This window comes from Coregonus clupeaformis, chromosome 21 (genome assembly GCF_020615455.1).
Source record: "Coregonus clupeaformis isolate EN_2021a chromosome 21, ASM2061545v1, whole genome shotgun sequence".
NCBI classification, from domain to species: Eukaryota; Metazoa; Chordata; class Actinopteri; order Salmoniformes; family Salmonidae; genus Coregonus; species Coregonus clupeaformis.
Genome location: NC_059212.1, coordinates 46,325,486 through 46,347,996, shown reverse-complemented (window position 1 = coordinate 46,347,996; position 22,511 = coordinate 46,325,486). Strand labels below are relative to the sequence as shown.

Sequence of the window (22,511 nt, the reverse complement as noted above, 5' to 3'; positions counted from 1 at the left end):
AATAACCTCAACTCTAGCTGTAAATAACCTAAACTCTAACTGTAAATAACCTAAACTCTAACTGTAAATAACCTAAACTCTAGCTGTAAATAAGCTAAACTCTAACTGTAAATAACCTAAACTCTAACTGTAAATAACCTCAACTCTAGCTGTAAATAAGCTAAACTCTAACTGTAAATAACCTAAACTCTAACTGTAAATAACCTAAACTCTAACTGTAAATAACCTAAACTCTAGCTGTAAATAACCTAAACTCTAACTGTAAATAATCTCAACTCTAACTGTAAATAACCTGAACTCTAACTGTAAATAACCTAAACTCTAACTGTAAATAACCTCAACTCTAGCTGTAAATAACCTAAACTCTAACTGTAAATAACCTAAACTCTAACTGTAAATAACCTCAACTCTAGCTGTAAATAAGCTAAACTCTAACTGTAAATAACCTAAACTCTAACTGTAAATAACCTAAACTCTAACTGTAAATAACCTAAACTCTAACTGTAAATAACCTCAACTCTAGCTGTAAATAACCTCAACTCTAACTGTAAATAACCTAAACTCTAGCTGTAAATAACCTAAACTCTAACTGTAAATAACCTCAACTCTAGCTGTAAATAACCTAAACTCTAACTGTAAATAACCTAAACTCTAACTGTAAATAACCTCAACTCTAGCTGTAAATAACCTCAACTCTAGCTGTAAATAACCTAAACTCTAGCTGTAAATAACCTAAACTCTAGCTGTAAATAAGCTAAACTCTAGCTGTAAATAAGCTAAACTCTAACTGTAAATAACAGGCCTTGTTGCAGACATTGTTAGGACTTCATTAAAACCTCTAAAGGAGTTCATGAAACCATCCAACCATGGATGACTCTATACATATTTACAACGTATTGCTTATTACAGAAGGCTAGTAAATTTTTTAACCCCATTCAAAGTTGTTTTAAACAACTGTTCCATTCCGTGGTATTAGGAATGATGTTCGTCCATATAGGTTTTGTTGGATTTGTAGGTAGGTCCAGATGTTATCCATTTTAAAATGATAAACTCATTTACATTTTAGTCATTTAGCAGACGCTCTTATCCAGAGCGACTTACAGTTAGTGAATACATTTTTTTATTTATTTATTTATTTATTTTTTATACTGGCCCCCCGTGGGAATCGAACCCACAACCCTGGCGTTGCAAACGCCATGCTCTATCAACTGAGCTACATCCCTGCCGGCCATTCCCTCCCCTACCCTGGACAACGCTGGGCCAATTGTGCGCCGCCCATGAGTCTCCCGGTCGCGGCCGGCTGCGACAGAGCCTGGATTCGAAACAGGATCTCTAGTGGCACAGCTAGCACTGCGATGCGGCGCCTTAGACCACTGCCCCACTCAGGAGACTAAACTTGTTGTGTTGGAGTTTGTGATGCATGAAATTGTCAATGGACTGTATAGTGGGGGGTCTGAAGGTGTTGGTGATGGAGTTTACCACTGTAGTTTGTGAAAGAGAAGTGGTGGTGTGTGTGTATGAACTGTTTTGGACTTACCCTATTCTACTTTAGTATTAGATTCACATGTTTTTAAACAACTCTGATATCATTTGAAAACATGTCTACGACTCACAAGTATTATTTAACAATCAGATTAACTTGAGAGACAAGTAAATTAACCAATTCTCAATATTCACCAGAGACAGTGATTCTAAACTTGTAAAAAATAATTAGAAATAGCATTGTTTACATGTACTTATGCTACTATAATAAACATTTTTTCCCCTCATCAATCTACACACAATACAGCATAACGACAAAGTGTAAACAGGTTTTTAGAAATGCTTGCAAATGTATTAAAATGTCAAAAACAGAAATACCTTTGTGATGGAAATGTTTATGTTTGTGCTTTTCTATAAACCAATTTCTGTGTTCATGCCTGTGACTGACTGAACAAACCCTAACTATCAGTAGCTGCAAGGTGGCAGTACGCCCAGACCTTATTTTGAGAACAAAATATATCTCTGTTTCAAGGTCTCATCTTAGAGAGAAGAAGCCTCGTGAGGTATTGGTCTGTCACATGTTATGGACTGGTATTGGTCGGTCACATGAATGAAACAAAACGGTAATGATTAATGAATTATGCTAAATCATGAAATGTAACTTGTCTGTGTATAGCCATGTATAAGACAACTGCTGGGACTGCCCCGGCAGAGCTCCTGATTGACATGTGTACTATTGTGCATTGGGTTGGTTGGAACCTCTCCAACACGCTGACAATAAACAAGGATTGATTTAAGATTGACTTTGAGTGTCCCTGTGTAAGAATTTCCACGACACCTTATGTAGGGCATTGGTGTCTAGATGGAATTTGTATTTGTGGTCCTGGCAACTGGACCTTTTTTGGAACGCCATCATTTTTGTCTTACTGAGATTAACTGTCATGGCCCAGGTCTGACAGAATCTGTGCAGAAGATCTATGTGCTGCTGTAGGCCTTCCTTGGTTGGGGACAGAAGCACCAGATCATCAGCAAACAGTAGACATTTGACTTCAGATTCTAGTAGGGTGAGGCCGGGGGCTGCAGACTGTTCTAGTGCCCTCGCTAATTTGTTGATATACAGTGCCTTTGGAAAGTATTCACACCCCTTGACTTTTTCAACATTTTGTTACGTTACAGCCTTATTCTAAAATGAATTAAAAACAAAAATGTTCTCAGCAATCTACACACAGTACCCCATAATGACAAAGCAAAAACAGTAAAAAAAAAAAAATGTTAGCTAATTTATAAAAAATAAAAACAGAAATACTTTATTTACATAAGTATTCAGACCCTTTGCTATGAGACTCAAAATTGAGCTCAGGTGCATCCTGTTTCCATTGATCATCCTTGAGATGTTTCTACAACTTGATTGGAGTCCACCTGTGGTAAATTCAATTGATTGGACATGATTTGGAAAGGCACACACCTGTCTATATAAGCTCCCACAGTTGACAGAGCATATCAAAGCAAAAACCAAGCCATGAGGTCGAAGAAATTGTCCGTAGAGCTCCGAGACAGGATTGTGTCGAGGCACAGATCTGGGGAAGGGTGCCAAAACATTTCTGCAACATTGAAGGTCCCCAAGAACACAGTGGCCTCCATCATTCTTAAATGGAAGAAGTTTGGAACCACCAAGACTCTTCCTAGAGCTGGCCGCCCGGTCAAACTGAGCAATCCGGGGCGAAGGGCCTTGGTCATGGAGGTGACCAAGACCCTGATGGTCACTCTGACAGAGCTCCAGAGATCATCTGTAGAGATGGGAGAACCTTCCAGAAGGACAACCATCTCTGCAGCACTCCACCAATCAGGCCTTTATGGTAGAGTGGCCAGACGGAAACCACTCCTCAGTAAAATGCACATGACATCCCGCTTGGAGTTTGCCAAAAGGCACCTAAAGGACTCTCAGACCATGAGAAACAAGATTCTCTGGTCTGATGAAACCAAGATTGCACTCATTGGCCTGAAAGCCAAGCGTCACGTCTGGAGGAAACCTGGCACCATCCCTACGGTGAAGCATGGTGGTGGCAGCATCATCCTGTGGGGATGTTTTTCAGCGGCAGGGACTGGGAGACTAGTCAGGATCGAGGGAAAGATGAACGGAGCAAAGTACAGAGAGATCCTTGATGAAAACCTGCTCCAGAGTGCTCAGGACCTCAGACTGGGGCGAAGGATCACCTTCCAACAGGACAACGACCCTAAGCACACAGCCAAGACAACGCAGGAGTGGCTTCGGGACAAGTCTCTGAATGTCCTTGAGTGGCTCAGCCAGAGCCCGGACTTGAACCCGATCTAACATCTCTGGAGAGACCTGAAAATAGGTGTGAAGCGACACTCCCCATCCAACCTGACAGAGCTTGAAAGGATCTGCAGTGAAGAATGGGAGAAACTCCCCAAATACAGGTGTGCCAAGCTTGTAGCATCATACCCAAGAAGACTTGAGGCTGTAATCGCTGCCAAAGCTGCTTCAATAAAGTACTGAGTAAAGGGTCTGAATACTTATGTAAATGTCTTCTAAAAAACAGTTTTTGCTTTGTCATTATGGGGTATTGTGTGTAGATTGATGAGGGGGGGAAAACAATTTAATCAATTTTAGAATAAGGCTTTAACGTTGCCTGTCTCTCTGCTTACAGTGTATCAATGAAATTCAGATAATGAATGGAACATATTGTTATATACAACCCAGGTATTTCAGCAGTGCATTGTACACTACACTATCATTCCAAATGGTAGCACATGGAGTGACTCTTTCCACTTTGTCCTATTGAAGCACACTGGCTGATGGAGAATGAGGATGTAGCATTTACAGCCACATCCAAATATGACTTGGTGCCCTTGAGCAAGACACTTAACCCTAATTGCTTCCATATGTCGCTCTGGATAAGAGTGTCTTCTAAATGACTGAAATGTAAAATATAGACATTTACAGTGTTCAGCAGTTATCAAACTATATATACGTTAACTAGGCGCTATATATTTTCGATTCAGCAGTTATCAGTTTTGAGCAGTTTGATTAGTGAGAGTTCATTGTATTGTTAACAAATTACAAGAAAATCGTATAAAAATTAAAGTGAATATTGCGTTTTGAAAAGCAAATAATTAGATTGAATATGTATCCTAAATGAAAGAGTGATTTGGTTCAGTGAACAAGTGACTTAGTGAATGTGTTTGTTGTACTCAGTCAATTTAAAATGTGCTTAGAGTTTTGAAACTTGAGCTATTTTTGATGATCTGATTTGATCGTTATGCTTGTTGTGAAAACGAACCACATACTTGTGAAAATTGTACCAAAGTGATTGAAAAAGAAAACGGTAACTTCCAAGGCTCTGTGAAGTACAGACTGCTTGTTGATTCCCAACTGGGCCAGGTATGATGCACTGGGGGCCTACCCCTAACCAGTTGATTCCCCACTGGGCCAGGTATGATGATCTGTGGGCCTACCCCTAACCAGTTGATTCCCCACTGGGCCAGGTATGATGCTCTGGGGGCCTACCCCTAACCAGTTGATTCCCCACTGGGCCAGGTATGATGCTCTGGGGGCCTACCCCTAACCAGTTGATTCCCCACTGGGCCAGGTATGATGATCTGTGGGCCTACCCCTAACCAGTTGATTCCCCACTGGGCCAGGTATGATGCTCTGGGGGCCTACCCCTAACCAGTTGATTCCCCACTGGGCCAGGTATGATGCTCTGGGGGCCTACCCCTAACCAGTTGATTCCCCACTGGGCCAGGTATGATGCTCTGGGGGCCTACCCCTAACCAGTTGATTCCCCACTGGGCCAGGTATGATGCTCTGGGGGCCTACCCCTAACCAGTTGATTCCCCACTGGGCCAGGTATGATGCTCTGGGGGCCTACCCCTAACCAGTTGATTCCCCACTGGGCCAGGTATGATGCTCTGGGGGCCTACCCCTAACCAGTTGATTCCCCACTGGGCCAGGTATGATGATCTGTGGGCCTACCCCTAACCAGTTGATTCCCCACTGGGCCAGGTATGATGCTCTGGGGGCCTACCCCTAACCAGTTGATTCCCCACTGGGCCAGGTATGATGCTCTGGGGGCCTACCCCTAACCAGTTGATTCCCCACTGGGCCAGGTATGATGCTCTGGGGGCCTACCCCTAACCAGTTGATTCCCCACTGGGCCAGGTATGATGCTCTGGGGGCCTACCCCTAACCAGTTGATTCCCCACTGGGCCAGGTATGATGCTCTGGGGGCCTACCCCTAACCAGTTGATTCCCCACTGGGCCAGGTATGATGCTCTGGGGGCCTACCCCTAACCAGTTGATTCCCCACTGGGCCAGGTATGATGCTCTGGGGGCCTACCCCTAACCAGTTGATTCCCCACTGGGCCAGGTATGATGCTCTGGGGGCCTACCCCTAACCAGTTGAATACAATGAGGAGCTCATTAACCATCAGCAGACAATTCAGTATGCTATGTTGAGAGCCTTTGAGAAGGTCTGTGAGAGATGTGTGCCTAATGTTAGGATGGAGACTTTTCTCCTCTAGCCAGTCGAATGGTTTCACGTGATCGTGACGTTGTCAAGTCATATAGGCCAATACATTGGGCGAGTTCGTTTTGCAGTGAGGGGATTAGATTAATCTGGCTCAGGCGCCCGTGTAGTGTGTTTTGCACCAGGTGAACTTTGATCGGCATTCGTTTTGGAAGCAGGCTGCCTCCTGGGTTTGAGGCAGGTGTCCCATTCAAAGCCCACAGTGAAGTTGGCTCAAAAAAATAAGTGACGTAATTAAGCACGTGGAGTAATGGGTAGGATTCTGTGTTGTCATGCTAAAGTGATTACTTTTGATTAAAAAAAATACTTTATCTGTTTTCCCAAGGAAAACTAGTTAGAAAATAAATTTAAAAATAAATGTAATGTAAAAATGATGTTATATTTGTTTCTGAACAATGCACCATGCTGCCTTGCCTTGTTGATAACATGACCGAGCAGCGCAGATTACTGTTTGCTTTGAGAAGATGTTCCTCCCTCGCCGTTTCCGGCCCCCCGGCTCAGCATAATCGAATCCGCCCACTGCCTGGTGCACAGGGTAGGTGGAGATTTCACTTTAAGGACCAATGGAATGGTATTAAATGTGCAAACCCCGCCCACACGCCCAGTCATTGAACCGCCCAGTCGCTGGAAAACTCTACAGGATCCGCCTTTCTGGGAGTCGTTTTCATCTTTCTGTCATGTTATTGGTCAAACCCTCATAGCGACTTTTGGCCGACAGCTCAGATAACCGTCGTCATGCAAACCGTTGATCGCTGAAGGGACGCGAGGTCGGGAGTTACTTTGCTCCCTGAAGAAGTAACTATGGCACGGAGGTGAGATACATTCTAGGCTAAATTCTCGCATAAATGCTGTAGAATTACAGTCATCCATTGCAAATATTGATAAATGTACTTTTTTGTTGTTGTTGTGGTGTTATATTTGTGCGTTTGATCTTTAAATCAAACATAGCCTGCTATAACTAATATGAATTATATAGTTGTAGATTAACTGCAACTTTTTAAATGCAACGTTTCTTATTTTAGTTGTAAAATGGATTCCTGATGAATAACATCAGGATCAGATCTGAACACTATCTTGCCCCGACAGAATGACTGTGGTGGTACTGTTATTGAGGAAATCTTTATTTGAAATGATACGGTTTTGTTTGACCTGTTAGTGAAACTAACACCATAACACTGCACATTTCACTTCCTTCTTTGCTCTAAAACTGTTTACGGACATTCAGCACAGTGCATGTGAGCTTTTTAACAGCAGGAACAACAGTCCTAATGGTGACCTTTGCATCTACATATGTAAACTTCATGTCATACAACTGCCACTACAGAAGTGGTTTTATCTGGATCTGTTATTTGGTTGCTGTTGATGCATCCTCCAGAACACTCAACAAAAGGGCTTGATTGTGTCAGGGTGTGTTTTGGTTAGGATAAACAGCCAAGCCCTCACCCTGGTAAGGGTTTAGTGGTGGCCCAAATGGCACCAGAATTAAAAACTCTTTGGCACTGGTATTTACTATGAGAATGAATGGTGACTGAATGGTGACTTTTAAGTGTCCCAGATGTCCTTATTTTAAGGTAAGTCAAGGCCACAGAGGTAACTGGATGGGGATTGGTTTATTTCCTGTTATTGGTTTATGAAACCTCCACGGTATTGTCTCTATTATAGTAGCCTCTGGCGAGTCCCCAACAACCGGATTTTCTGGTTTTGGACATTAACAAGGCAACACTCCATCTTAACTCCTCCTCTAGTTTCAGCCTTTTCTTTTTTACGCCTGCTACGTTAGGTTACTATTATAGCAATGCAGAGACACCAGCTAAGGATCGACAGAGATCTCTGTAGGTTACTTGAAAGAGATGAAAATAGATCTCCCTAGCAGCCTCTCTCTACATTTGAGTTCATATCGATGTCTGTTGCCCGTCTGTGTACTAGTCAAGGTGTGAACCAGGAGCTCTCTGAGGTTCTGAACCAGCTGTGGAGTCGGGATACAAACCGTCTCAGACCTGGGACCGACTACACCATCTCCCTACAGGTACGTCAGGGACCGACTACACCATCTCCCTACAGGTAGGGATGTCAGGGTTACCGTGCTACTACTTGGCTTGTTAATGGACCCTATCTGCAAAGCACTCTGGGACAGATAGTGGCACCTCCCAGCAGCAGGACACACACCTAGGGCCCGATTCAGACGTAGGACATTTTTTCCTACGCGTTTTGAGTATAAGAATTTCTCAGTATTTGGTATTCAGACTTACCTTATGCAGGTGATCAATGATCTCTTTGGGAGGTGGCTCTCTTATGCACACTGAATGCATTTAATGAAACCGCTGACAAACCCTCCCACTTGTTGCAGTTTTCATTCAATGGGGTTTTCAGTACTTTGATCTAAAGCCATCCCTTTAAATACAGTGTACCTTTTTTAATTATTATTTTCTCGACAGACTCTCTATAATATATCAAGAGAACGGGTTCAGAATATTAGGGATCAATGAAAGTAAGACATCGAAATACTGTATATGCATAACTCTGTTTCAGCACCAATTGGTAGATAAAAAAAATAATCTGATCGTGTAGATTATTAAGGGGTAGGGACGTATTTAGGAATCTACCTACTTCATAAAAAACAGGTTTGGAGAGCCTTTATGCACAAAATATATTGGTGAATCAAAAATACATTTGTTTGATTCATCCTGAAAGTTGTCATATTCAAGTTCAATTAATTAAATATTGGAAGGTGAGAAAAGTGTACAATAGGAGTTGACCACTATAAATCAACCCTAATCATGGAACTGATATAACAACGGTCCAGTCATTGTAAACCGTGCACCAGGTTTAAACGGCCAGGCTTGGTCTGTGTTCCATGATAATTCCATGTAGTGGGCTACACGTCCCAAATTATTGCACAACTTGTAAAACATTAAATATTATCCACTATTGCTAGCGTCCTTCATGATCAACCACACTGACGTGTTTCGTTACAGCCTTATTCTAAAATGGATTAAATAGTTTTTTCCCCCCTCGTCAATCTACACACAATACCCCATAATGACAAAGCAAAAACAGTTTTTATGAAAAGATTTCAAATGTATTACAAATTAAAAATGTTTAATATTACATTTACATAAGTATTCAGACCCTTTACTCAGTACTTTGTTGAAGCACCTTTGGCAGCGATTACAGCCTTGAGTCTTCTTGGGTATGACGCTACAAGCTTGGCACACCTGTATTTGGGGAGTTTCTCCCATTCTTCTCTGCAGATCCTCTCAAGCTCTGTCAGGTTGGATGGGGAGTGTCGCTGCACAGCTATTTTCAGGTCTCTCCAGAGATGTTCGATCGGGTTCAAGTCCGGGCTCTGGCTGGGCCACTCAAGGACATTCAGAGACTTATCCCGAAGCCACTCCTGCATTGTCTTGGCTGTGTGCTTAGGGTCGTTGTCCTGTTGGAAGGTGAATCTTCGCCCCAGTCTGAGGTCCTGAGCAGGTTTTCATCAAGGATCTCTCTGTATTTTGCTCCGTTCATATTTACCTTGATCCTGACTAGTCTTCCAGTCCCTGCCACTGAAAAACATCCCCACAGCATGATGCTGCGACCACCATGCTTCACCGTAGGGATGGTGCCAGGTTTCCTCCAGACGTGATGCTTGGCATTCAGGAGCGCAATCTTGGTTTCATCAGACCAGAGAATCTTGTTTCTCATGGTCTGAGAGTCCTTTAGGTGCCTTTTGGCAAACTCCAAGCGGGCTGTCATGTGCCTTTTACTGAGGAGTGGCTTCCGTCTGGCCACTCTACCATAAAGACCTGATTGGTGGAGTGCTGCAGAGATGGTTATCCTTCTGGAAGGTTCTCCCATCACCACAGAGGAACTCTGGAGCTCTGTCAGAGTGACCATCGGGTTATCGGTCACCTTCCTGACCAAGGCCCTTCTCCCCCGATTGCTCAGTTTGGCCGGGCGGCCAGCTCTAGGAAGAGTCTTGGTGGTTCCAAACATCTTCCATTTAAGAATGATGGAAGCCACTGTGTTCTTGGGGACCTTCAATGTTGCAGAAATGTTTTTTCAAGTTGTAGAAACATCTCAAGGATGATCAATGGAAACAGGATGCACCTGAGCTCAATTTTGAGTCTCATAGCAAAGGGCCTGAATAATATTTCAGTTTTTTTTTAATATATTTTTTTTTGCACAAATTTCTAAAAACCTGTTTTCACTTTGTCATTATGCGGTATTGTGTGTAGATTGATGAGGAAAAAATAAATGTAATCCATTTTAGAATAAGGCTGTAACGTAACAAAATGTGGAAAAAGGGAAGGGGTCTGAATACTTTTCAGAATGCACTGTACTTCACTGTGGGGAAGGGGAACACATAGCCTACCTGTCATGTGACTGGTCTCCAGTGATCATAAGGTAAAATCAGGGCTCTAAATAAACACATCTAATTGGTAGTACTGGTGCTCCCAATTAAAAAAAGTAAGGAGCAAGAGATGAAATTTAGGAGCACCAGAAAATATGAGATATGAGATACAGCCGACAGTGCTCTCCACCCTTTATGTAAATATGAGCAAAACGGGCTGTGAATTGTTTTTCTTTATTCTTTATCCTCTTGGTATTTCATTCAAAATGTTTACAAAAATCTAACCTTTTAATTAAAGTAAAATAATTGAAAATAAATTAAAAATCTTATCATAAAACTAATATTTTTCTCAAATAAACGTGTGCCACAATTATTGGCACCCCTTCATTCAATACTTTGTGCAACCTCCCTTTGCCAAGATAAAAGCTCTGAGTTTTCTCCTATAATGTGTAATGAGGTTGGAGAACAAATTGCAAGGGATCTGAGACCATTCCTCCATACAGAATCTCTCCAGATCCTTCAGATTCCGAGGTCCACGCTTGGTGGACTCTCCTCTTCAGCTCATCCCACAGGTTTTCTATGGGGATTAGGTCAGGGGACTGGGATGACCATGGCAAAACCTTGATTCTGTGGTCAGTGAACCATTTTTGTGTTGATTTTGAGGTGTGCTTTTGGATCATTGTCCTGCTGGAAGATCCAACCACGGCCCAGTTTAAGCTTCCTAGCAGACGGAGTCAGGTTCTGATTGAATATCTGCTGGTACTTGATGGAGTCCATGATACCATGTATCCTTGTCCAGGGCCTTTGGAAGAAAAACAGCCCCACAACATCAAAGATCCACCACCGTACTTCACAGTGGGGATGAGGTACTTTTCTTCATGTCTGTCTTTCTGTCTACGTCAAACCCACCTCTGGTGTTAGTTTCCAAAAAGCTATATTTTGCTCTCATCTGACCAATAGAACCCGGTTCCATTGAAAGTTCCAGTAACGTTTGGCAAACTGTAGGCGCTTGAGTTTGTTGTTTGATGACAGCAAAGTATTTTTTTTATGGCAACCCTCCCAAACAACTTGTGGTTATGTAGGTGGCGTCTGATCGTCGTTTTGGAGACTTTCTGAACCCAAGACCCAACAACTAACGTCTGCAATTGTCCAGCTGTGATCCTTGGAGATTTTTTGGCCACTCGAACCATCCTCCTCACTGTGCGTGGGGTCAATATAGACACACGTCCTCTTCCAGGCCGATTGTTAACATCTACAGTTGCTTTAAACTTCTTAATTATTACCCTGATAGTGGGAATGGGCATTTTTCAACCGTTGAGCTATTTTCTTATAGCCATTTCTTGATTTGTGCAGCTCAACAACCTTTTGTCGTACATCATTACTGTATTCTCGGGTCTTTCCCATAGTGATGGATGACTATGGGAACTTGGCGCGTGTCACCTCATATTTATACCCCAGTGAAACAGGAAGTCATGGCTTACCACTTAAGTGTTCCTAATCACTATGGGAACTTAAAAACGTAAAATATGAATGGGAATATACCGCAGTTAGATTTTACTCATAAGAATTTCTAGGGGTGCCAACAATTGTGGCACACATGTTTCTGAGAAAAATAATTATTTCACGTTAATTTTTTTCTATCATTTTACTTCAATTAAAGGTTAGATTTTTGTGAATATTTTGAATGAAAGTCCAAGAGGATAAAAAGTCCAAGAGGATAAACAGCAAAGACAGTTTCTTCACAGCCCGTTTTGCTCATATTTACCAAGGGTGCCAATATTAGTGGAGGGCGTATATGAATTCTAGTTACCTTTTGAAGCACATGCTGTGCCCTAGAAACTTTTTTATGTATCCTTTATTTAGACAGGGAGTCAATGCTGAGACCAAGGTCTCTTTATTTAGACTGGGAGTCGATGCTGAGACCAAGGTCTCTTTTTATTTAGACTGGGAGTCAATGCTGAGACCAAGGTCTCTTTATTTAGACAGGGAGTCAATGCTGAGACCAAGGTATCTTTTCTAGATGAGCCATGTATAGCACGACAATACACATTAAAATACAATAAACATATTTAACTACACATTTATATACACAATAAAATACACATTATCATACACCACAATACACGAAAAGCAAAACACAATCATAAAAAACATTCTTCAGTAAAATAAAAGTCCCAGAACAACTGTCTGAAATGCCCTAGAGGCACCAATGTTAAAGTGTACTGTCGATCATTCCACACGTAAGGTGCAAGAAAACTAAAGGCTGATCTACCTGACGCTCTAGAAACCAAAGGAGTCTCCGGAGTTAACCAACCCTGTGAACGAGTGTGATAACTAGTCATTTTAAATCTTAACAGTGATGTTAGTTAGGTAAGTCGGAAGCTTATGGAGCAGGGATTTGTAAACAAAAAGAGCGTAATGATGTGATCTACGTGACTTTAAAGGTCCAGCCAATCTTTTGTAACACCGTAAATACATATGTTTATTATAAAATCTAAAATGTTGATACTGTACGAATACATGTCATTGAAATTATAAAGTCATTTGTGAAATATTAGGTTTCTACATTGTGTAAAAGCACTATTTTCCTTTTTGAGATGCATTACATTGAAAATTGTACACTGTCTCTTTAAAAACGTCAGGTTTGTGATGAGGACATGCAAGAAATCTGTCATTAATTCATTCCAAACGAATACCTGGCTGCCACATGCTTCAGTTCAAGGTCAGAACACGCATAGCGAGAACAGTGCATAAAAAGGGAATTAAGTTGCATCTACGTGTAACTCTGGTCCGAATCCCCCCCCCTAGAGAGGCAGTTGCAGTGACTGGGAGGTAGCTATCCAAATAAAGACGGGGAGGAATTGAGCTTATTCAGGGTTGAGCTCAGGCCCACAGAGTAGTTGTCATGGTGTTGTTGGAGATGTGGTGGTCTTATTCATACGTGTGTCTATACAGGGAAAAGCAGGTTACGTGGCACAGCATAGTAACTATGCCAGAGACATGGCTAAGGCTCCTCTGTTCGCCTATGTCAACGAGGGCAAACTGAAAAGCATCAAGACCTACGCCCGTAAGTCCCTTCCTCCTCTCCTCTCTTCCTCCACTCCTCTCTTCCTCCACGCCTCTCTTCCTCCTCTCCTCTCTTCCTCCTCTCCTCTCTTCCTGTTATTCAAGACATAGCCTCTCTACTTCCTCTCCTCTCTTCCTCCTCTCCTCTCTTCCTCCTCTCCTCTCTTCCTCCTCTCCTCTCTTCCTCCACTCCTCTCTTCCTCCTCTCCTCTCTTCCTGTTATTCAAGACATAGCCTCTCTACTTCCTCTCCTCTCTTCCTGTTATTCAAGACATAGCCTCTCTACTTCCTCTCCTCTCTTCCTGTTATTCAAGACATAGCCTCTCTACTTCCTCTCCTCTCTTCCTGTTATTGAAGACAGCCTCTCTACTTCCTCTCCTCTCTTCCTGTTATTCAAGACAGCCTCTCTACTTCCTCTCCTCTCTTCTTCCTCTCCTCTCTTCCTCCTCTCCTCTCTTCCTGTTATTCAAGTCATAGCCTCTACTTCCTCTCCTCTCTTCCTGTTATTCAAGACAGCCTCTCTACTTCCTCTCCTCTCTTCCTGTTATTCAAGACATAGCCTCTCTACTTCCTCTCCTCTCTTCCTGTTATTCAAGACATAGCCTCTCTACTTCCTCTCCTCTCTTCCTGTTATTCAAGACATAGCCTCTCTACTTCCTCTCCTCTCTTCCTGTTATTCAAGACATAGCCTCTCTACTTCCTCTCCTCTCTTCCTGTTATTCAAGACATAGCCTCTCTACTTCCTCTCCTCTCTTCCTGTTATTCAAGACATAGCCTGTATTTCACAAAGCATTCTATAGAGTGATGTATGTCCCTCGTATGCAGTGTTCATGCGTCTCCTGGACAACTATGAGATGTCTACAGGCGTGTCGGAGACCGTCACCTCTGAGGAACTGATGGAGAACGATCTCTTCCTCAATGCCCTTCTGGAGACAGAGGTCATGAAGGTAGTGTGTGTGTGTGTGTGTGTGTGTGTGTGTGTGTGTGTGTGTGTGTGTGTGTGTGTGTGTGTGTGTGTGTGTGTGTGTGTGTGTGTGTGTGTGTGTGTGTGTGTGTGTGTGTGTGTGTGTGTGTGTGTGTGTGTGTGTGTGTGTGTGTGTGTGTGTGTGTGTGTGTGTGTGTGTGTGTGTGTGTGTGTGTGTGTGTGTGTGTGTGTGTGTGTGTGTGTGTGTGTGTGTGTGTGTGTGTGTGTGTGTGTGTGTGTGTGTGTGTGTGTGTGTGTGTGTGTGGCTGTGTGTGTGTGTGTGTGTGTGTGTGTGTGTGTGTGTGTGTGTGTGTGTGTGTCTGTGTGTCTGTGTGTGTGTGTGTGTGTGTGTGTGTGTGTGTGTGTGTGTGTGTGTGTGTGTGTGTGTGTGTGTGTGTGTGTGTGTGTGTGTGTGTGTGTGTGTGTGTGTGTGTGTGTGTGTGTGTGTGTGTGTGTGTGTGTGTGTGTGTGTGTGTGTGATCTGTCTCTCAGTGCGCCCACAGGTAAAAGTGGGGGTTATAGCCTACTCTTTATTGCTTGGTTGAGCACATACAGCTATGTTCTGTCGTCATTCAGATCCATAGCCAGGAGTCCTGGAAACAGGCCCTTACCTACATGAGTTAGTCAGATATGTGGTGTTCTGTTCTTAGGGATTCCTGTCGTTGCGGACATGTGTTTTGTCTTGTTACTTTGTTTCAGGTACGGACCCCACAACACACAGAGAAATGTGTACTGATGTATAGGTCTAATCCTGGTGTGTGTGTGTGTGTGTGTGTGTGTGTGTGTGTGTGTGTCAGTGTGCCCACAGGTACCTGGTGAGTAAGGGCCAGTCCCCGTCAGACCAGCAGCAGTTCAAGAAACAGCTGTATGACATCTGGTTCAGACTCTATCATCGGGACCAGAGTGGAGGGTGAGTGTGGTGTCAGATGATTTCAGAGTTATTATGCCTGCTTGCAGGTTTTTTTTGTTGGACCTGAATATATGAGAGAGAGAGAGAGAGAGAGAGATGACTTTATATTTTCTTATGTTTCTATACAGTGAGGACTCGTGTGGTTTTGAGCATGTGTTTGTTGGGGAGACTAAGTATGGGAAGGAGATCACGGGGTTCCACAACTGGGTTCAGTTCTATCTGCAGGAGAAGCAGAACAATGTGGACTACAAGGGTTACAAGTCCCAGGGCAACAAAAACACTGTAAGACATCCTACACCCATCTGTAGGTTCATGTACTTACACACTGTACATCAGCACAATTACATTTCACAGGTCTATACACAAGATACTTGTTTTCAGAAATGTAGCCTATGATTGTTGTCTTGCTCTGGTAATTAGTTAAACTTTTGTGTGTTTAGTAATGACATCATGTCTGTGACCTTTAATAACCCTACACTATGTGTGTCAGTCAGATGAGGAAGTCCACGTCGTGAAATACCAAATTAAACATGAATAACACCTTTATTGCCGCCGTTTGACCTTTCTGTGCAGCAAGATGAGGATGACCACATCCTGAACCTGCAGTTCAGCTGGAAGGGTCTGGTCAAGCCTGTGGGCAGCTCCTTCATCGGGGTCAGCCCAGAGTTCGAGGTCGCCCTCTTCACCATCCTCTTCCTCGCGTCCACTGAGAAGGTGAGAGGTTGCGTGAGTGACCACCCGGGTTTCGAACCTGGGTCTATTAGATAACCATGAGACTGTGTTAGCCTGTAGTGCTGAAGCCTCGGCCCTAGAAGACGTTAGCTTGAGGAGCTAATGCTAGTTCTCAGGTCTCAGGCTAGGTTACTCATGGTTCCCTGAACCACCCTGATTACACGTCTTATCAACCGGAAGACATCATAGCTACTAACATCACACCTCCAGGATGAATAAACTACTGTTCTTACCAGCCATAACATCACACCTCCAGGATGAATAAACTACTGTTCTTACCAGCCATAACATCACACCTCCAGGATGAATAAACTACTGTTCTTACCAGCCATAACATCACACCTCCAGGCTGAATAAACTACTGTTCTTACCAGCCATAACATCACACCTCCAGGCTGAATAAACTACTGTTCTTACCAGCCATAACATCACACCTCCAGGATGAATAAACTACTGTTCTTACCAGCCATAACATCACACCTCCAGGATGAATAAACTACTGTTCTTACCAGCCATAACATCACACCTCCAGGCTGAATAAACGACTGTTCTTACCAGCCATAACATCACACCTCCAGGATGAATAAACTAATGTTCTTACCAGCCATAACATCACACCTCCAGGATGAATAAACGACTGTTCTTACCAGCCATAACATCACACCTCCAGGATGAATAAACTACTGTTCTTACCAGCCATAACATCACACCTCCAGGATGAATAAACTACTGTTCTTACCAGCCATAACATCACACCTCGAGGCTGAATAAACTACTGTTCTTACCAGCCATAACATCACACCTCCAGGATGAATAAACTACTGTTCTTACCAGCCATAACATCACACCTCCAGGATGAATAAACTACCGTTCTTACCAGCCATAACATCACACCTCCAGGCTGAATAAACTACTGTTCTTACCAGCCATAACATCACACCTCCAGGATGAATAAACTACCGTTCTTACCAGCCATAACATCACACCTCCAGGATGAATAAACTACTGTTCTTACCAGCCATAACATCACACCTCCAGGCTGAATAAACTACTGTTCTTACCAGCCACTGAGACTGCATCCCCATTCACCCTTCTCCCAAAGTGTGCACACTTCTGGAAAAGGGTTGAGAATTGGAATGCAGCCCAAAGCTGGTGTTGATGAGGACAATCCTAGCCAGTATCTAAATGTATTGGCTAACGTTAGCCTTGTGGTTTATGTCCAGGTGACCACGGCCGTGGTGAAGGTGGATGAGTACCTGCTAGAGGTGGTGGTGTATCGCCACGGGCGCTCCATCGGAACCTCCTACCCCAAACTACTCAGCAGCAACAACAGGGACCTGTAGTGTGGAGATCTACAAACCCCAAATGGCACCCTATTCCCTATGTAGTGCACTGCTTTTGACCAGGGCCCATAGGGCTAGTAGTGCACTATATAGGGAATAGGGTGCCATTTGGGGCCTAACCAAAATCTCATACAATTCAATAATCTAGAATCATCTTTCATGTTAAAGGTTGATTCTGATCTGGAGATCATTGTAGTGTCCTTAGTTTGTTTTAGACCCCATGTTGTTATGAGGTTGTGTCCTCCTCCATCTAATCCTTACCCTCGTTCCCAGGCTCAATTACTACCGCATAGAAAATCCTGCATCATTCACACTAAACTATTATATTAGAGATGACAGTACAGTTGATCCAGGACCAGGATTTTGGACATATTAAAGTGTTGTCTCTCTCTGCTAACAGCTCACCTTTCTGTCCTAAATATTCTAAACTGGTCCTTAGTCTTTCACAAACCAGAGGGCTGTTAAGAACATTATTAAAGCATTTTGACAATCCATATTTATTTATTTTGTTAGAAAACAAAGTATGAGCTATGATAGGAACCTGATCGTTTAACATTATATTGACAGTATGGTACTGTTATGAATTGTTTTAAACATATTATTACTTTGTTATGGTTACGGGGGCCATATGTCAAGTGGGGGGGCATTTCCCAATTGCTTGAAGAAAATAAAACATGTTTACAAGTATACCATCTTAGCTTCTTCTATACTTTTATTTTGAAGATTAAAACAACCAATGGTTACCGTACAAGTCTTCCTGGCAGAAAACAATACAATCATGTAAGACTAGCGTACGTGAAACTATAATTTCCATGGAGATCTCAGGTTTATTTGATTCAATAATAGTAGGTTACATGAATGATGCATCAAAAGTAATCATGATCTGACTAAAACAGGTCTGTATTGAGGAATGTAATAATGAATAAAGTACTATGAAGCTATGATCCCTTATTGATGTCACTTCAATCAGTGTAGATGAAGGGGAGGAGACAGGTTAAAAAGACAATTGAGACATGGATTGTGTATGTTTGCCATTCAGAGGGTGAATGGGCAAGACGAAAGATTGAAGTGCCTTTGAAAGGGGTATGGTAGTAGGTGCCAGGCGCGCCGGTTTGTCAAGAACTGCAACGCTGCTGGGTTTTTCACACTAAACAGTTTCATGTTTTGTACACTCAGTGTAGGTAATCCCTTCTGTCCGTCGGTAGATGTGTCTCGATGTCCCATTTCTCCTCCAAATATATGTTATTTATGACATGCAAGAGTACCTCATTTCATTTGACATGTTTTTCTACAGCTCGTTCACGATCTCCATATGGAATGATAAAGCAGGGGTCTTTCTTTTTCACCCCACCCTCTGGGTGGCCGATGACGCAGATTCCACCGTCTGGCTGAAGGAAAGTTCCAGCAAAGCAAAGTCAAGATACCCGGAATCATCTTTTCAGAAGCACTCAGCTCTATTAGCCTCTTCAGTTTTTTAATCTCTTGGAAGCTCTGTGTTTTCTTTCCAAACGCTACTCTTAAGAATTTTTGTACGTCTGAAAGGCTTTTTCAACTTCTCTCTATCTTTCATGTGATCGACCAAACCTGCATGCTGGGAACGCAGGGTGTTTATATTTTGATTTGTTTTAACACTTGTTTGGTTACTACATGATAGCATATGTTGTTATTTCATAGTTTTGATTTCTTCAGTGTTATTCTACAATGTAAAAAATAGTAAAATGAAGAAAAACCCATGAATGAGTAGGTGTTCTAAAACTTTTGACCGGTAGTGTACGTCCTCCGTGGAGACCGTAAGTACATAGTCCACGTTGTCCTCAGTGGCTCTCCTCGGCAGCTCAGAGTCGTTGAGAAAAAGGTGTTTCGCTTGTCCGGTAGGGCGGCGTTGGTGTCGGCGACGTGGCGAACTTTCTTTTTGTTATCTGTGATCGTTAGTAGTAGTAGTGGTAGTAGTAGTAGTAGTAGTAGTAGTAGTAGTGGTAGTAGTAGTGGTAGTAGTAGTAGTAATAGTAGGGGTAGTAGTGGTAGTGGTAGTAGTAGTAGTAGTGGTAGTAGTAGTAGTGGTAGTAGTAGTGGTAGTGGTGGTAGTAGTAGTAGTGGTAGTAGTAGTAGTGGTAGTGGTAGTAGTAGTAGTAGTAGTAGTAGTAGTGGTAGTAGTAGTAGTAGTAGTGGTAGTAGTAGTGGTAGTAGTAGTAGTAGTAGTGGTAGTAGTAGTGGTAGTAGTGGTAGTAGTAGTAGTGGTAGTAGTAGTAGTAGCAGTAGTAGTAGTAGTGGTAGTAGTAGTAGTAGTAGTAGTGGTAGTAGTAGTAGTAGTAGTAGTAGTGGTGGTAATAGTAGTAGTGGTAGTGGTAGTAGTAGTGGTAGTAGTAGTGGTGGTAGTAGTAGTAGTGGTGGTAGTATTAGTAGTGGTAGTAGTAGCAGTAGTAGTAGTGGTGGTAGTAGTAGTAGTGGTAGTAGTAGTAGTGGTAGTGGTAGTAGTAGTGGTAGTGGTAGTAGTGGTGGTAGTAGTAGTAGTAGTAGTAGCGGTAGTAGTAGTAGTGGTAGTAGTGGTAGTAGTAGTAGTAGTAGTAGTAGTAGTAGTAGTAGTAGTAGTAGTGGTAGTAGTAGTAGTAGTAGTAGTGGTTAGTTTGACAGTTTAAAGCCGATACAAATGTATGAGGGGGCGGGACTTCCGCCTAGGATTTGAATATCACACCCATTGTTCTGAGTGGCCGGGGCATTACCACATGTTGTATGTAAACATCACACCCCTCTGTTTTGATGACAGTACTGTGGATGTGAGGAGGTATCCTAGTGTCTGTGAAAGGTGTTGGTGGAGTGACAGAGACTATTGTGTTGATCATGGGGCTATTGTATTGGGGCCTATGGTGACAGGGTGGGGGTTGATGTGATGGGTTAGTTAGTGGGATGGCTGGGCATGACACTCATACCAATGGTCCAATTTCCTTAACCAGTGAGAATGCTGGAAGTTCTGAGTGGCTTTGATATATAGGTACTTAGAGTTCAAACCACACATACCTATTTTTCCCATTCCACTCTGGGTATTGAAACTGTGGTGACGCTCAGGGTATTTGGTTTAGACATTTATGACTGAAACTAGGTATACCCAGTCGGTCAAGCATCCGCTATGGCGATTAAAGCACCTGAGAAATCTATCAACAGTTCTGGTCTACCCAGCACCACCAAGAGGGTCAGACCAAATTATGAAGACACAATGAACGTGTCAGCGCCCAAGAAACCATTTCCGAGTTCGCCACGAGTTCTTCAGTTATATCCAGACATGTTGGGGCACGAGTGGAACGTTTCAGACAGCTGAGTCGGTGGTTACTTCTTCTGGCCCTGTGATGAGGGCTTGTTGACAAAAGACAGAACACTTTCTGATCAAGTAGAGTTCTTGGTCAATTGTGGGACAAAGATGTTTTATGCCGTTGATCAGTGGTAGTGTATTGGGCTATTTGGGGAACCAAAGGTCTATTGTGACTTTTGATCAAGTTTGTGGGTGGAGAGGAGGGGGTGGGGTTTGGTTGGGCTTGTTGAAACAGTTTTTGTGTTTACGTAGGATTTTGGTTGGGAGGCCTGTTGCAACTGTTTTTGAATGGGGTGTATTTTGGGAGTCTGGGTTGAAATCCAGCATTGTAATCAAACTGGTTGGGGGTAGACTTACGCCTCCCAGAGCCTTCACACCTGGCCCAGTGGGGAATCAACTGGTTGGGGGTAGACTTACGCCTCCCAGAGCCTTCACACCTGGCCCAGTGGGGAATCAACTGGTTGGGGGTAGACTTACGCCTCCCAGAGCCTTCACACCTGGCCCAGTGGGGAATCAACTGGTTGGGGGTAGACTTACGCCTCCCAGAGCATTTACACCTGGCCCAGTGGGGAATCAACTGGTTGGGGGTAGACTTACGCCTCCCAGAGCCTTCACACCTGGCCCAGTGGGGAATCAACTGGTTGGGGGTAGACTTACGCCTCCCAGAGCCTTCACACCTGGCCCAGTGGGGAATCAACTGGTTGGGGGTAGACTTACGCCTCCCAGAGCCTTCACACCTGGCCCAGTGGGGAATCAACTGGTTGGGGGTAGACTTACGCCTCCCAGAGCATTTACACCTGGCCCAGTGGGGAATCATCAACAAGCAGTTGTCTGGACTTCACAGGGCCTTGGAAGCGACTGTTGTTTTATTTTTTTTATCACTTTTACATTTTCACAACTCTAAGCACATAAATCAAATGAGATCATCAAAATGGCTCATGTTTCAAAACTCTAAGCACATTTTTCAATTGACTGAGTACATCAAACCGAGTTATCAAAAATGCTATTACTTTCTTAGCTGACACTGACACTGTATATGACATTAATTTTATGATATGGAAATGTGAAGTGCATATTTGGACAGTAGATCACTCCCAGAAGCCTTTGCAAGGGTTAAATCTGCATAAATATTGTTGTTTTGCTGTCACCCTAAGACAAGATTGCCCCTCTCTAGAGCTGTCCCCCCACCCCCCACACACACACATCCCACACACACACACACACACACACACACACACACACACACACACACACACACACACACACACACACACACACACACACACAACCCACACACACCCCCCCCCACACACACACACACACCCCACACAAACTAATTATATTCACTGATGCTGCAGACCAGTTTTCTAGAATTAAGAATGAGGTATTAGATATTAGTGGTGGGCGGTGGCGATTTTAGCATGTCAATCTTGGTGGGGCAAAACAAATGTTGTTTTGTTTTAGATGCATGCCAGCAAAGCACCTCCACAACACAACACTCCACAACACTCCACAACACAACACAACACTTAACAACACTTAACAACACTTAACAACACATTAATGCACTATAACGGTGACAAACGGTGCCCACAACCTGTTAGGGCCTCCATAAAGCTGTCCCAACAGCAGAGTCTCAACAGCAGAGTCCCAACGGCAGAGTCCCAACAGCAGAGTCTCAACAGCAGAGTCTCAACAGCAGAGTCCCAACGGCAGAGTCCCAACGGCAGAGTCCCGACAGCAGAGTCCCGACGGCAGAGTCCCGACAGCAGAGTCCCGACAGCAGAGTCCCGACAGCAGAGTCCCGACAGCAGAGTCCCG

The 22,511-nt window shown here is 43.3% G+C and overlaps 1 protein-coding gene across 1 annotated transcript; it reads left to right on the top strand.

The window, feature by feature from the left end:
• Positions 1-6,737: 6,737 nt before the first annotated feature.
• LOC121535718 (poly(U)-specific endoribonuclease-C) lies at positions 6,738-18,073 on the top strand. Its single transcript, XM_041842979.2, has 8 exons — positions 6,738-6,844; positions 7,959-8,058; positions 13,327-13,438; positions 14,263-14,384; positions 15,199-15,311; positions 15,440-15,593; positions 15,885-16,025; positions 17,267-18,073. The coding sequence occupies exons 1-8, from the start codon at positions 6,834-6,836 to the stop codon at positions 17,384-17,386; spliced, it is 873 nt and encodes a 290-aa protein (XP_041698913.2). The 5' UTR covers positions 6,738-6,833; the 3' UTR covers positions 17,387-18,073.
• The last annotated feature ends 4,438 nt before the right edge of the window (positions 18,074-22,511 follow it).

What these genes read in the sequence shown, in the direction of transcription:
- LOC121535718 (XM_041842979.2), top strand. An exon ending in CATCGGGACCAGAGTGGAGG is followed by an intron (nt 15,312 to 15,439) that starts GTGAGTGTGGTG and finishes GTTTCTATACAG; the next exon opens with TGAGGACTCGTGTGGTTTTG. An exon ending in TCCTCGCGTCCACTGAGAAG is followed by an intron (nt 16,026 to 17,266) that starts GTGAGAGGTTGC and finishes GTTTATGTCCAG; the next exon opens with GTGACCACGGCCGTGGTGAA.